We start from the raw sequence: 15,097 nt of genomic DNA, 5'->3' as shown, positions 1-15,097 counted from the left end.
GTTAATGAATATGTAATGATGATGATGAATACGAACGTTTCGTGATGATAATTATGAATGAATGTCTCTTTCTCGTTTCGCTGCTGTTAATTAATGTCTGGAAAATGGAAAATGTGGCGGATGCGTGTGTTCTATGTTAGTAATTAAATGTACGATTGGTGGGTGGATGTTGGATGTTGGATGGTGGATGAGGGTAACCCCATGACCCGGTCGCCATGGCGCCGAGTCAGCGATGAGAATCAGTCGTAGAACCAAAGCTGCCCAAGGGATGAATGAGATTCAAAGATGAGTTCTGGTTCCAGCCGAGGCTCTAGGCCTGCGGCTCTATGGCATCTGTGGCAGCCTGGAATCCCTTAATCGGCGTCTCAGGCTGAATGGCCTTGATATGCTGATCCACCTCCTTCAGAACCTGGGTTGCTGTGAATAAACATGACATGGTCCATCCACTTCAGTTTTTTCAATAAAAGGCACTTACCGTTTTCTGTCACCTTGGAAAGATTGGTGTCCTTCTGAATGGCAGAGTTTTCAAGCTGACGGCCGCTCTTCTGTCCGCTAGCATCAGGAATAGTGGGCTTCAACTCCTGAGCAGCCTGCTCCAAAAGCGGTTCCTTCAGCAGAGGCTGTTCCTTCAGCAGAGGCTGTTCCTTGAGCAGAGGCTGTTCCTTGAGCAGAGGCTGTTCCTTGAGCAGTGGCTGTTCCTTGAGCAGGGGCTGTTCCTTCAGCAGAGGCTGTTCCTTCAGGAGAGGCTGTTCCTTCAGGAGAGGCTGTTCCTTCAGCAGAGGCTGTTCCTGCAACAAGGCCTGTGGTTCCGGCTTGATCTCAGCCTGCGGCTCCGGCTTGATCTCAGCCTGTTGTTCAGCCTTCAGGGTCTGCTTCAGAGCAGTTTCTGCAGATGCCAGCTCCAGTTCGGGTTCCTGCTGGATGCTGCGTGCTCGGATGGTGGAGATGGGCCAGGTGTAGAGGGGACCATGCACCACGTCCACCACCGGTGTGTGATAGACCTGTGGCAGACGGTAGAAGTGCCTGGCCTCGGTGGCAATCAATGGCTGAGTATTGGCCGGCGTTTCGATCAGCTCAATCTTCTCGGTCTTCAAGCCCTGCAGCTGCTCCTCCTTCTTGGACCCACTTGGTGGGAACAGGGAGGGGAAGAAGCCCGCTCCCGCGGAGGCTGCGGATGCTGCCGCCTCGCTCAACTGGCCGCTTACGATCTCGACGCCCTGCTGGGACACCTGCTGGATCTGGTTGGCAATCTCGCCTGTGTTCTCCCACTGCTTGGTCTCCGGAGCACCGCCAGCACGGCCAGATCCGACGGCATCCACCACCGGCACCACCTGGGCAGCAGTTCCAGCGGGCACATACACAATGGTCTCCTCATGGTGGTGCGGAGTGGCCACGCGGGCCAGTGGCGACAGTCCGTGGACATAGCGGAGAGCGGGCTCCAGGTGAACCTGCGCCTGCGGAGTCACAATAACGATGTGCTGGGCCGTCGGCTCCAGTGGCCTGGCCTGACCGCCAATTGCCGCCAGGGACAGACAAAAGGCCGCGAGGAGGAACATTCTGCAAGGTGGTTAAGGATTATAAATCGCTCGTAAGGAATTGTTGACACTGAACGAATACGTAATTAACAAGAGATTTTAACGAATCAGATTTTTTTGTGAGTTCAACATATATGAGCTTCACTTGGGCTTAAGAGATATATTTGTTGGATATATAAACTCACACTAACGCCTTATGCATTTACAAGGTACAGAATACTTGTACTTTTTTATGTTACTAATTGAAGTAAGCATATAAGTTAAGTATAGTACTTAATTATGCGTTATTACCGAGGAAGTCTGCATAGCGTTAGTATGTTTAGTTGGCCATAATTATGCCAGTACGTGTATGTATGTATGTTGCATTTACACCATATTTCAGGGTTCAAGAATCCCGACTGCATAGTATTATCTTCCTACCCCAAGTGCAGCAAACGGGTCTAGCCGATGGTCTATTTATAGACCCTCTCCCACCACCACACCAAAGTCCATTCTAAATTTAACGTTATTCTGCGCATCTGTGTGTGTCCGTGTGTAATTGCATGTTGCCTGGTCGGACAGGATGCTCCTCGTACTTGCATGGATCGAGGGACTATCAACCGGTTTGCAATTGATTGGCCTGGCCATTGGTACTTCTTTGCCTAGCACTTCTAGTGTAGATACTAGCTAATGACTGCAAGCAGCTTTATGGCTTAAATCGGTACTTGATAGTCAAGTTCGTATTCGTCGTCCCCTTCCCTTTAAAGTTGTTCTTTGTGTGGTGCTTGCCAAGTTCGCCGCTTAAGTCTTTTGTTTGTGGGTAAAAAAAATATGTGATGCAAGCTGGTAAACTCGCAGGAATTATATCATACATAAAATACATCAAATGTGATTATACAATATTATACCGCATACATTAAATAAGTAAATATTTCAATTTATTAGGAAGTAAAATTCGTCTTTGGTTATTCCAGTTTTCGTTGATAACAATATGAAGCCAATCGTTCGAAATTAAAAAAAAAGGACTATATTAGTTTTTCTGTAAAATGTTAATTCTAATTATAGATTCTGATTTTCTTTTCTTTCTTCACCCTAATTTTGAAACTAGATAAGATGTTTTGTTTATTCTTAAAATCCAATTCTTATATACTTAGTTCTCTTCCAATTAAAGTTGTAGTCTATCAGAAATATTAAATGATTTTTTAACCCATAAGTCGGATAAATTTGCTTTCTCTTCACGATTCTATGGCTTGACCTAGCCTCTAACTTAGTAGCTTAATGAACATATTAATTTTTGGCCCCATAAAAGGGATTTGAGACCAGAGCAAAACGAGATTGAATTAAGCACACTATCTGAATTAAGGCGAGCATAAACGCAAATGAGGGTCAGACTTACTTTTCAGTAGTTGATGGCCTTTCACGACTTTCCCAAATCTAGGCAGGTAGTTTGATGGAGATGGAGTTCTCTTGTGGCCACACGATCCGCAATCCGCTCGAGAAGAATCTAAATTATCACTAGTCAGTCTGAACACAATGGCAGTGCGATGAACGGGCTCAGTCTTCAGTCTTCAGTGTTAACACGGCGACCACTTCAAGGAAACTGGTGGCCAATGCTGCTCGGCCATGGGCTTTTATAATGTGCGACCACAGACCCCTTACCCTGACCTATCCCAAGAACAAAGAGCTGAAGAAGCGAAGACCTGAAGCTGCCTGATGGAACTGGAAATGCGCAGCTTCCCGCAGGAAAGCCAAAGGGGGAACCGGGTCGTTCGCTGGCCAAAAGAAGCCTGAATAGCCAACAAAGCGGGCTGGCCAGATACATTCTGGTTTCAGGTTCGCTTGCAGATAGCAGCAGATGGCAGATGGTCAACGGAGATGCCGTCCTGGCCTCATCCCCGGCCAAGTTCTGGGCCTATCAAGTTTGTTAAACCTGCCGCGTAATAGAAGTCAAGCATGGCATGGCGATCGCATTGAAGCCGCATTGACGGCCAAAGGTACTCGGATGGGAGATGGTAAGTGGTAGAGTGGTAGAGTCAGTAGATGCAGCCAACTGGTTCAGGTGCAAATTGAATGTGTTTCTTCCTGCCGACCGCCCCTCCAACCGCTGCCCGCTTAGATAATTTATTTTCATGTTGCCTGCCCTGGCGGAAAAGATTAATCAAGATTTGCACATGCTCGCGTTCAGTTCGCCTGAGATTTTCAATGCGCTGTGCGCAATCGCATAAATAAATGTATTTTCCTTATAAACTCTATGCACTTCCCTCAGCAATTAGATGCGTTGCCGTGGCTCTCTGTCATAGTCTTCACGTGATCTTGAATGGCTATTTGCGATCTCTGATTCGAATGCCGGATAACAGGGTATAGAAAACCCCAGTTTCTTGGCCCCAAGTCGGTTGTAATTACATTCCTCTTAAGGACCGAACCATAACGACCCTTTGCAAGCCATATTCGTGTCTGAAATTTTGTACAAAGTAGCTAACTTTTGAAGTAATTGTTTTCAAACCAATAGCACATTGACTTGGTTAAATGAGTTCTCTATTTGCTGAATTCTGGATCTTTTAAGCTTGGCTAAATAAGATAATATTCACATTACAGATACTAAGCAATTTTAATTAAATAAAACGATTAAGTTAATATGAGAAGGTAACGAAAGAGGCCTGTAATGATCCTTAATAAAAGCCTCAAATAATTTCATTTAAATAGACATATTTTATTGGCAATCTGGGAGCTGGCACACAAAAAATGTTGCTTAAAGTAAACTACGAATCTCATTGCGATCTGGTCCAATCCAATTTCAAGCTCTTTCAATCCTACGGCACTATTCCTATTCGGAGTGAAGACGCCGTTTGGGAGCCATGCGGATGAAGGGTGTGGGATGTGGCATGGCCGCCTTGGTCAGCGCCTGCCTGGCTGCATAATCCTCTGCGATGGCGGTGCGCCACCTTTCCACCAGGGAATCCCCTCCAGAGATGCGAATCGGGACCATTTGCTGAGGAGTTTCCCGGGTCAGGGGGAATCGGGCAATAGTCAAAGGTACATCATTATAGTCATAGTCATCGCTGGCCTTCTCCGATGCCAGATTGGGACTCTTGATCACCAGTTGATTCCGAGTGGGCAATGAAATGCTGAAGGCAGCAGCCTCCTCGGGCGAAACCCAGCAATGGCTGTGGCCTTGGGCGAAGCTACGGCCAATCCATTTCGGCCGGAAAGAGCAACGGCATTCGGCTTTGAAGAGGCCACTCCACCTTCACCGGCAATCGAGAGACCTAAAAGGGGGTTGGGAGGTATTAGAATCAAACTAAGAGTGAACTCGCTTCCTCAGAGAACTTACCCACTGGTTTTGCCTCAGCCACGGCGGCATCTTTCTTGGGAGCCATAACGGAGACACTATCGTTGACATCCTCATAGGGATCCTCGTTGTTGGGGGGCAGGAACTGCTCATCCGGCGAGAACTGTTGCTCGGTGACCTCGTCCAGTTTCTGTTCGTCGATCTTCTGGTCCGCCGGATTGTTGGTGGCCTCCAGGCCAAAGTTGGCTGGCTGCTTCTGAGGAATGCCAAACATTTCAGGCTGCAGCAACACACTGAAGTCCTTAATCTGTCCGGTTTGCTGGAGCAGGGCCAAACTCTGGGCAGCCTGGCCCAGTTCCAGCAGGCTGCTGGCATAGATCTTGTTGTCCTCCTCGCTGAAGGAGCCCTTGCGCTTGGCCAACTCCTGAATGGCAACCAACCGAGCGGCGGCCGACTGAATCCGATTGAAGTCACTGGCGCTGGCTGAGATCGAGCTGCTGGAGCTAGAGGCTCCACTACCATCGGCCACCGCCGAGATGCTGGCCGCCGTAATAGTGACAGTGTCATCGGAGTCCCTGGGCACAGCCCTCACCTGCGGCTGTTGGCGCTGCAGGATGAAGCTGCCCACACTGCCGTCCCGCTGCGGACGCAGCTGGAGAAGCTGACCCCTCAGTCCTCCGTAGTAGGGATGCTCCTCGAAGACCAGCGGAGCCGACCTCGATCTGTGTCTGCTTTGCGGGGTTAGATTTGGTTATAGAGAGTGTGTGTTGGGTGTGTGTGTGGGAAGTGGAGTTGGGGTGTTGCCTGGATGAAGCGGGGATTTAGAGAAGCATTGGAATATCTACATGGAATTAGCGGACTACTATATGACCCAAGGCGAAAGCTGTACAGTTTACGGTTTACTTTATTTACAATCTAGGAAATGACACATTAGTTTGGGCCTCTGTTCTTAACATAGGAACGTAGGTCAGTTGGGAGGAGGGACTACCACTTATATTCACTTGGATAAACTACGAAATAGCCCACTTTCAGCCACCGATTTCTTAGGATAATTTTCTGGCCAAGTGACTTTCGAAATCTAAGATGCTAAGAAATCAGGTAATGAAATTGAGCATTAAGTCAAATCCTTCCTCCTTTACGTGAACAAATCCAGTTCCAGATCCGCCGTAGCATGTGCCTTGCCACCCACACCTGCAATGGCCACGGATTCCGGATTGAAGTAAACGTTGGTGGGCACGCCCTTCTTTAGATACGCCTTGGAAATGGGCGTGGATATGGCAGTGCCGCCATTACCAACCACCGCCTTGGAATGGGGTTCCAGGATGAGAGCAGCCTGCTTGCGTCCCTGGATCGCCTGAGCCTGCTCCGGTCTGTAGGGCAGGAAGTAGTTTCCAAAGGGAATCTGCGGAAAGTTGCCCGAACTGGCGCTGGTCTTTCCGGTGGCCTCCACTTTCAAGGGCACTCTTCCACCCGCCTGCTTCCTCAGTTTCAGCGGGCCAGTCGCCTTCTTCGTCTGCTGCTTGGCGGAGCGGGGCGACCCAGAAGTGGAGATCACCAGCTTGCCCGGCACCGGAACAATCTCTTCGATCACATACTCGGGGTTTATTTTGCTGACCGCCGAGCGGAGACCCACATCGCTCTTCAGATCGCCAGTGGTTCGGGTCTTCTCTGCCAACTCAGGCAGTACCTGTAGCTTTTCTGGTTTCTCCAACTCGCTGGAGCTGTCCTCGGCTAAGCTTTCGGGTCTGCCAGTTGTGGTGCTGGTGGTGGGACTGGTGCTGGTGCTGGTGGTTGTGGCACCGGCTATGGTGGGTTGCACCACATAAGCCAGAGGCAGGTTGTAGGCGGCGTAGTAGGGGGCACTGAGCAGCACGGGTTGATAGGCTCCATAGGGCGCAAGGTGCTGGGCCGGAGCAGCTGCTGCAATTAGTTTTCCGGACTTCTCTGCAGCGGGTGCTGCTGGTGGCCAGGCCTCGATGTTGGTGGTGCGCCAGTAGGCACTTGAGTTAGGATTGTTTTTGGTTTAGTTTTTGGATAGTGGGATAGAGGGAAGGATGAAGAAAGCCGCTGGTTAGTCGAATAATATTTACAGCAATAATTCGAGGGGTTAAACTGTGTCGGGTTATTGGCATGCGGAATAAGTGAGGATTAATGTGGATGACATTTACAAGTACTATGTACACGATGAAAGCAAAAGCCCAAACATTTACGAAATACAAATATTTATTAGAACACTAGACAATACCAACTACGGATCCTAACTAAAAGTGCTAAGTACTAGCTATTGCGGTTAAGCCTCGAACTGGCCCGCCTCCAGCCCCGCTCCCTGATCCTCCTCCATGGTCGTCGTGCCCGTGGGTGGCGCATAGTAGACCGTTGGTCCTGTGGCCACCACCTTTCCCTCTCGCGGAAAACTTCTCGTCTCCAGATCGGTGCGTGCCAGGGCATCTTGCAGGTCCACATTTGCCGGTATGGAGATCACCTTGGCCCCGGGACCGGCGATGGTGAGACTCCGTGGATGGGTGAGCGCATAGCCTCCGGGACCAACAATCGCCGTTCCTCCGCTGCCCGCCGTGGCCACGCCCCCGGGTCCTGCGATAGCAATGCCGCCCCTGCGCACCTTCAGCCGCTGGATGATGATTCCTCCTTCGCGCAATGCCTGCTTTTGGGTGCTTTGCTGGGCGGTGGCCACCTGGCCCACAGTGTGCATCAGGTGGTGGGCCTTGTGGGCAAACAGGTGCTTCTCTGAGGAGGCACTGTTGTCCAGTTCGGCGGCGGTGTTCTCAATGGTATCCACATCATCTGCCATCCCATCGCCGGCGCCTTCGTTCTCATCCTCCCATTTATAGTCCTCCGAATCGATGGAGTGATTCTTCAGGGGAGCATTGCCAACGATCACAGGACCTTGTGCAGCTGTGGCCGCCATTGGAGGTCGGAAGGGCAGCTTGAAAATGTTTTGGAAGGCATTCTTGATGGCCGCCGAGGTCTGATTCTGCATCTCAGCTATATTCATGCCGGGCATGCGGAAAGGACTTAAGCGATTCCGATTCGGCAGTAGGCCTCCAGATGGTGGTAAAGTAGAGCTCAACAGGACGGGAGCAGAAGTCGCCTTGATATTAAGGGCGGGGGAGCCTAAGGAGGAGGAAACCAAGGAGGAGGATCCCTGGTATGTTTGCTGTTCGGCTTCCTTGCCGCTCAAGCGAATGGGCTTCACCGTGGAACCAACCTTCTTTCTGTTCAAGGAGTTCAATTCCGGTGCCAAGCTGGGCTGAATCTTCTGTGGCTTATGCACGGGCTTCTCGCGGGAGTCCAACCGGTATTCCTTGAAGCTCATAGGCGCAGGAGCCTTTGTGGTGGTGGTGCCTACGGTGGTGGAATTTCCCCTCTTTGGGGTGCCATCTTCATTGAGAGCCAGTTCTCGGGGCAGGAAGAAGAGGTGGTACTTGGGCGTCGTCTTGCCCTGTTTTCGCCCAGCTTTCGCCTTGCCATAGAAGCTGTCCACATCGCCTATGATTTTGTATCCCTTTATCTTGTATTCCTGCGAGGCGTGCTCCTTGAGGTACTCCTCCTTGTTGAGCTTGTACAGGTGCACGGGCACCACAAAGTGGGCGGGCAGCTGCTGAGCTTCTTGTTGGGAACTGGGCTTCGGTACCTCCACCTGGTTGGGGCGGAAGTAGAGCTGGGCTTTCTTCTCCTCCTTGGAGGAGCTCTCAATGGCCTGGCGCAATCTGGGTGGCACATTGAAGCTGCCCGCCACATTCCTTGTGAGTTTCACCGCCCTAATGGAGGGCTCTAGCAAGGTCTGGCCATTACTGCCCGAGAAGTGGTGCTGATGGGCGTGGAACGGCTGATGGGCGGGCTTGGGGAACAGGTATTGGCTGGAATCAAGGATCGGGGGCAGCTTGGGCTGCTCCGGCTGCTTCTTCACGTAGCCAAAGGCCTCGTTTACCTTGGCTATCTGCTCGAGGATGCGCTTGGCCTCGTCCGCCTTTTCCGAGGACGGAGTGGCCGCGTTGGGCTCAAAGTCTTCGGGAAATTTGATCAGTCGCTGCTTCTGAATTCTGCAAACGAAAGGTGGGGTTTGTTTGGTCTGTCTCTCTGTTGGTGGAGTTTGCTTTTAGTTGCTAATGCAGGGAAATGTGTGGTTGGGCGGAGGGCAATGAGTTTTGGGGTTAGTCACAAGTCTGGGCTTTTGGGTTTAGTCACATAGTTCTAGGCAAGCGCATCAACTTCTACTTGGAATGAGCATTAGCGTTGACACAGTCACATTTGGCAGGCAAGGCATTCATGGTTATTTGGGGTCTTTGGGCTGGGTAACTGGTAACTGGTAACTAGCAACTAATCTACTTACTCGACGGCCAGTCCACCGGGCTGTTGGGCCTGGCCAAGAGCCAAAGAGGCCAGCAGCAGTGTTGAGAGCTGAAAGACAAATGTGTGACAATAGATGAATGATCAATGATTTACTCCGGTTAGATGGTCAGATAGGGTGTCTGTATTCCGATGTCGTAATGGACACAAAAGTCGCACGTATGGAATGCGGTCAAGTCCCTTGCGAAAGTCTCTCTCCCTGCTCCTCCAGCGCATTTGCATAATTTCTTACGCCGCTGAACGCTAAGCCGAAAAGTGAGAGCCAGGTGGCAAGGAACGGCTTAAGTACTGAATGTCGAATTTTCCCCCAAACCCGAACATGATTGTCAAGAACCTCACGATCGGCAAATATTTGACTCACTCTCGCCGGCTCTCCACATCTTTGGCAAAGTCAATATTGACGCAACCGTTAGCCGGTGGAAACGACCACGGCCCGCACGCCTATCTATCACCGCCGAAATGTCACAAAGCCGAGAGGAACTGAGACCGAAACCAAAGTCAGAGCCCAAGCCAAAGCCAAAGCTGGATCTGAAGTCGAGGCTCGTGTTGTGTCATTGACCTGAACCTCTAGGCGGCTGTTACGATTTCGGGGCCGAAACGTAACTCGAGAGAAGAGATTCTGGCACAGAGGCTGTCGAACCTGGTTGCCATTGATTTGCAAGATCTCTTGCATCCCCCCAAGCAGTAAGATGTATTTCTGTCTGCTTTCTTTTGTGAGTATCGCCTTATTTATTATATTGCCCTCACATAACGATACCGATTCGACCCCGTATTGGGTGTGCCTTGTCCAAAAATAAACTGGGTTAATGGCTCGAATGCAAAGTTTAAGCGCAGCATTTTATGTTCTTAAACAAGATATAAATGGGTCCGTCTCCTGTTCTTCACATCCGATCAAGTGTCTTTTGGTCTTAAATGATATTCCAGAGCCATTCCCATGGAGCTAATTGGGCAGGGATTGATGGACTTGGGACGTGTGGCTTACTGTCTATACTCATAAATTGATTAATTTATGAACCACTATCGAAACGATCAGAAACTCGAAAACAAACCAATGCACTTATAGTTAAGAACCCCACACAAATGTGGTCGATTGTTTGGCAGTTAAACTTATATTACCTTTTGTTAGCCCACGCATGATTTTTATACGTTTGCGGCATATTAATTTTATGTTCCCCGAGTCATAATTATTTTTTGGGCTTTTAAAACAAATGGTTGTATTGGTTATGGTTATAATTGAATGGTATTGTTGCTTATGGCACAGACGCTGTTGAGTTTTGACTTTTAAGGGTATGCTTTTCTTAATGGGAATATGAATAATGCAAGGAACAATACTCCCTTGGTTTGAATGACTAATTCTCACTTTTTAAATTGGGGTGCGGCTAGAATCTTGTCACGTTCCAATGGAATGGAGAAAAGGGTTTCACTTTTCGGAATGAATTAGCCCTTTGAAACACCTTTTCTAAATAAACAAGAACTGGCACAAAGAGGTCTTAACCTTTTGGCAATAATATAAAAAGATTCCCCAATAGAGTTCTTAGCACATAAATTGATTTCTGGTTATTATAATGCCCGGAATGATTTTAGCCATGCTATTAATATTTGCATATGGCTCAGAGAATAATTAAGGCTAATTAAGGCGACCAAAAAGGGTAAAGAGCCAAGCCAAGAATCAACTAAGTCGCTTAGTGAAAGTTAGTGGCAATTCAGAAGTGAAAGAAACAAAAGACTTAAGGCACGAACTTGGGCCAGTTGACGAGTTAATGAGTTCAGCGGCGGCACGGAGCAATAAATGATTAATTGCGGTCAGGTATAAACTAGTTTCGTTTTGTATTCCCAAAATGTTAAAATTTTCTTTTTCGTTCGGTTCGACTTACAACAAGGAAGCGCATTTTAACGCAGAGTTCTGGTGAATGATTTCTGATATTTCAGTAAATTCTTGGTGCTCGTGGCGTTGACCAATCCTCGCCTTGACAATATATCCTTGAACTGCAAACGAGAAACGGGATGAGTGGCACTCTGGGTTATCACGCGGCAAAATCACACACACTAAAAGCACTAAAAAACCAATCCTGCTGAGCTTTCAATTTACGATTGTTTCAGGTTCCGTTGGTTTTCATTCTTATTTTTATTTTGTCACGCACAATAAATAGGGTCTGGAAATGAAACTCCTACCAAGAACCAAGAGCCAGCGAGCCAGGCGACGTCTGAAGATGAACTGAGTGCTGGCCGGGCCCAGCGCGTCTGTTTATAACATTTCCATTAGCGATGCAAACGACGAAGCGAAAGAAATGGCCAAGAAAACAGGGCCCGATCAGGTGTAAGAGAATTGGGGCTTGGGCAGAAGAGAGAGCCGAAGAGAAGTCCGCTAGTTCGCTAGCACGTAGTCGAGCGCCTTGGCCTGGCTTTTATCTGGGGGCGTGGATCTGTGGGATTTGGTTACCAGCTCCAGGGTACACAACTCCAATTGATATGCAGGCTTACAACTCTAGGATTTCTCAGATTGAAATCTTCCCCCGATCCCTTGGGTTAGGCAAATAGTTTGCCTAACATATTGTCAGATATTTCCCAGGCATGTGATTAGATGTGCTTACAGGCGCTTCTTCGAACTACTGTTTCGCAACCTAGCACCTAGAATCACAGCGCTGACTTTGATTAATTGGCCGTTTATTGGCTTGACTGAGTGTGACGGGACAGGAGCGAAGTGAGTGGCCATTACAAGTGGAGTGAGCCACGGGAATAGAAGCGAAATGCGTGTGGGAAGTGGAGAGGTAATCAGCTCGGAACGGGCCCAAAACATGACATAAGCCAAAATGGCAAGGGACTTACCGTGATGAATGAATCGATTGGTTGCCGTCCGATTCAATTAAAATGTTGGCCTGAAACTCGTTAGGAACTTTCGCACAAAGTGACTCAAGAGCCGTGTTCTTTTTATGATTTGACAATCACTTCGGCGTGAAGACTTCACACACTTCTCGGGTATCAACAGATGTCGGGATTAAGACTTTGCTTCGGGCCGTTTTTGATCGATAATCATGAATTACAAATGCCTGAAATCAGAGAAATTGATTTCAGGTTCGTACCTTAAGTCATTTGTTTTCTTTGCAGCCCAAAGTCTTTATCAGCCCAGAACCATTAATTCTCCGATTAACTTTGCTGTGATCCAACTGCAATTTATTCTTTTATTGGCTTGTATGCCCCAAGCAGCCAGCTACTCAGCTACTGACTCCGCAGTGCAAGCAGCAATAATGCATATTCCCTGATTAACCAGCTTCGAACGGGGGGTCGACCTTTGTGGCACACGCAGGCATCAATAAAATTGCCACAAGATTTATGGTTTCGAGTGTGCAGAGTATGCAGCGCCGAAGGGAGCATACGAAATTAGCAGCAACACGTTGTAAGCCACGAATGCGCCACACGCACCACTTGATCCACAATTGGAATGCAGCAATCAAAAGGCGATAAATCGAACCCCAGCAGAAATCCAAGCAGCCGAAGAGCGAGTCGAGGAGTTGAAGACCCAAGACCCACAGAGACCTTGGGGCCTATTTATAAATGCAGACGAAACGGGACTGCTAGTGGGATGTCGTTGCCTAGGCCCCGGCCAATTAAGTCTGACCTTCGGCGAGGAGGAGAATCCCAGCCCAAACCGTTGTTTATGAGCGGGAAAATAAAACAGAAACCGAAGCAGAAACAGAAACAGAAACAGCTAACTGGCACCTGGGAGAACCAGAGCCAGAGCCCCAGTAATTTGTGGTTTCAATGCAGGCTGCTACGTTCTGCTGCTACGCTAACCCAATTATGCACCTCGGCTACTTCCCAGGTGAGCCATTGATTTCTACGCTGAGAACGTGGCCATTTCAGCCATACAAACCCTATACCCGGCCCGGCCAAATAGAATCTATGTCAGTGGTAAGCAGCAAGCTTTTTAGTGCTTTTCTGTACGTTCTTTAAGTGCAATCGGCGAAGAAAGTTTTCGAGTGCGTAGGAACTTGTTTCAGGGAAATCACTAGCTTAGATCTCTTGACATTAAACTTAATTGTGGCAGTGAAACTTTCGGTCAAACTGGCCCATGTAATAACTTTTTGTTTTGCCAAATATGCATATTATTATTGCTTTTGGGCTTTTGGGCTTTTCTTGGCTTCGCGCGGCCAGAAATATATTTTATTTAGGCCACGCTGTGGTCGCCAAGGCTTTCCGTTCGATTCAAATTATTTGGCAAGTGCGCGCACGCGTCGAACATTTCAAATGCTGTATTATATTGGTCCCGTTCCGAGACATGAAATTACCCAAACAAAAATAAATAAGCCACAGAGCTGACTCAATTTGGCTTTGGGATGCACTGTCCATTTGTAAAATGACTTTGTGCGACCAAATAACCATTTTTATGATCGGAAAATCAATTAGGGTTTATAACATGCATAAATCGCAGCACTTGTATCGTGCCAAAGCACGCGCCACAAGCAATTAAAGCTCTTACAATCATTTACGATCGGAAACTGACAATGTTTACCCTTATCTACTTTATGCAAGCCCTTTTATTGTAAACGGGTAAAAAATTATGTACGGAGCAGTAAATCTGGTATTGATGCGATAATCGCTTTAAGGATTTATAGTTATTATTGTAATTTATGTAGTATGCCAGACGTATGCTGCCTTTTTCGGGGCAGGGAATCATGATCCAAGTTTTACAATGACAACAGCTTATATCAGCTTATATATCTGGGCCAGCATTTTAAAATAAATTCATTTTAGGTAAATTATTTTTATAAACGTTGATGAAAGCCTTTCGATCCAAGTATGTGGTTGCAGCAAAAAAGGTATGAAATGCAGAGTTCTCTATAATGATTAGTTGTTAGTTACTTTCAAAGAAGCAACCCTTTATTTGAATGAACTCTGTCATTATACCCGTCACTCATTCTGAGACATACGTTTGCAGCTCAGATCCCCGATCACGTAGGTGTCAAACACGACAGCTGACACTGTCAGATCTCCAAAGAGTTCCAGTAAATAACGAAAGACACCCAAGTAGAACGAGCAATAGTTTGAGCTAATGTATTTTATTTACGTGTAGCCACGATATTTATGCAACTCTTGCAGGCTTGTCAAGGCATTTGTTTGGATTCCGTTTCCGATTTCTATTTCCGAGTGCGGTTCAGCGGCGGTGGCCTTGGCCAAATTGCCACCCATGACCACGAATCCGATGCCGGCGCCCGCCTTGTAGCTCAGCTCATGGTAGCCAGCCTCATCGTAGTAGGAGTACTTGCCCAACACATTTCCCGCCTCATCGGTGTGCTGGGCATGCGACATCTGGTCGGTGCTGAAATCAAAGTTTCGGTGGCTTTGCAGCGGCTTCAGTAGATTGGTCGGTGCTACTTGGTAGCCTCTACTCAGCAAGGAAGTTGCCTCTGCCAGATTATCGTGTGCAGGATTGTAGGAAATCCTGGGAAGTGGAGTGTGCCTTGTCCTCAAGGCCTGCTGCACAAAGTTCAGTGGCCCAAAGGAATCCAGAGAAGATGCCCCAAAGCTGGGGGAAACGACACTCCTGTCCAATCTATCGCCATCCGTGTTGTAGGAGTACCCATGTCCATTGAACTGCATGTACACTTGCGCTCCTTGAGCACAGGAAACTGCCAGCCATGCAATCCCAAGCACCAGCATCTCGATTAAGTCTCGGAAACAACTAAACTCCGAGCATGCCAAGTCATGGGGTTATATGGAGATTCAAGGAAACCGCAGTGTGCACATTAACCTGCTTATACCCGCATCCACGGATATCAAATAACTGTTAGCTAGAGATACAGATACAGTTTGAGATACAGATACAGACAAAAAATGTATTCCGCTTTAAATACTGTTGTAGTTTCCATGTGGAGTCAACCCAGTTTCGGTTGCTCAACACTGATCACTTAGAGCTACGCACTACAAA

General features: G+C 48.0%; 4 protein-coding genes across 5 annotated transcripts; all 4 read right to left on the bottom strand.

Moving 5' to 3' along the window:
• Positions 1 to 310: 310 nt before the first annotated feature.
• LOC120447782 (RNA polymerase II degradation factor 1) lies at positions 311 to 1,556 on the bottom strand. The gene is made up of 2 exons (XM_044005957.1): positions 476 to 1,556; positions 311 to 417 (listed from the first exon to the last, which is right to left on the bottom strand). The coding sequence occupies exons 1-2, from the start codon at positions 1,554 to 1,556 to the stop codon at positions 311 to 313; spliced, it is 1,188 nt and encodes a 395-aa protein (XP_043861892.1).
• A 2,782-nt stretch (positions 1,557 to 4,338) lies between these two features.
• Positions 4,339 to 5,759, bottom strand: LOC122756441. Its single transcript, XM_044005956.1, has 4 exons — positions 5,716 to 5,759; positions 4,846 to 5,531; positions 4,701 to 4,780; positions 4,339 to 4,602 (listed from the first exon to the last, which is right to left on the bottom strand). Exons 1-4 carry the CDS (start codon positions 5,757 to 5,759, stop codon positions 4,339 to 4,341), a joined length of 1,074 nt encoding a protein of 357 aa, XP_043861891.1.
• Positions 5,760 to 5,938: 179 nt separating this feature from the next.
• Positions 5,939 to 11,110, bottom strand: LOC120449115. Of its 2 annotated transcripts, none has more exons than XM_044006050.1 (3): positions 11,046 to 11,060; positions 9,155 to 9,222; positions 5,939 to 6,803 (listed from the first exon to the last, which is right to left on the bottom strand). In XM_044006050.1, the coding sequence occupies exons 1-3, from the start codon at positions 11,058 to 11,060 to the stop codon at positions 5,939 to 5,941; spliced, it is 948 nt and encodes a 315-aa protein (XP_043861985.1). The 2 variants fall into 2 exon arrangements, with proteins under 2 accessions (XP_043861985.1, XP_039487359.2); XM_039631425.2 differs by lacking the exon at positions 5,939 to 6,803 and adding an exon at positions 7,094 to 8,864 and having other exon boundaries at positions 11,046 to 11,110.
• A 3,012-nt stretch (positions 11,111 to 14,122) lies between these two features.
• LOC120450104 lies at positions 14,123 to 14,835 on the bottom strand. The gene has a single exon (XM_039632899.2). It carries the CDS (start codon positions 14,827 to 14,829, stop codon positions 14,233 to 14,235), a length of 597 nt encoding a protein of 198 aa, XP_039488833.2. The 5' UTR covers positions 14,830 to 14,835; the 3' UTR covers positions 14,123 to 14,232.
• Positions 14,836 to 15,097: the final 262 nt, after the last annotated feature.

The sequence above is a fragment of the Drosophila santomea genome, chromosome 3L (genome assembly GCF_016746245.2).
Source record: "Drosophila santomea strain STO CAGO 1482 chromosome 3L, Prin_Dsan_1.1, whole genome shotgun sequence".
Lineage (NCBI taxonomy): Eukaryota > Metazoa > Arthropoda > Insecta > Diptera > Drosophilidae > Drosophila > Drosophila santomea.
The sequence above is the reverse complement of the archived record's forward strand: the minus strand, read 5'-3'. Positions and strand labels throughout refer to the sequence as shown.

Coding starts and splice junctions, on each gene's coding strand:
- LOC120447782 (XM_044005957.1), bottom strand. CDS start 1,556: ATGTTCCTCCTCGCGGCCTTTTGTCTGTCCCTGGCGGCAATTGGCGGT. Junction 418..475: donor TTCCAAGGTGACAGAAAACG/GTAAGTGCCTTT, acceptor GTTTATTCACAG/CAACCCAGGTTCTGAAGGAG.
- LOC122756441 (XM_044005956.1), bottom strand. CDS start 5,759: ATGTTAAGAACAGAGGCCCAAACTAATGTGTCATTTCCTAGATT. Junction 5,532..5,715: donor AATGTGTCATTTCCTAGATT/GTAAATAAAGTA, acceptor CCCGCAAAGCAG/ACACAGATCGAGGTCGGCTC. Junction 4,603..4,700: donor CCGGCCGAAATGGATTGGCC/GTAGCTTCGCCC, acceptor CTGGTGATCAAG/AGTCCCAATCTGGCATCGGA.
- LOC120449115 (XM_039631425.2), bottom strand. Junction 8,865..9,154: donor CCCGGTGGACTGGCCGTCGA/GTAAGTAGATTA, acceptor TTTCGTTTGCAG/AATTCAGAAGCAGCGACTGA.
- LOC120450104 (XM_039632899.2), bottom strand. CDS start 14,829: ATGCTGGTGCTTGGGATTGCATGGCTGGCAGTTTCCTGTGCTCAAGGA.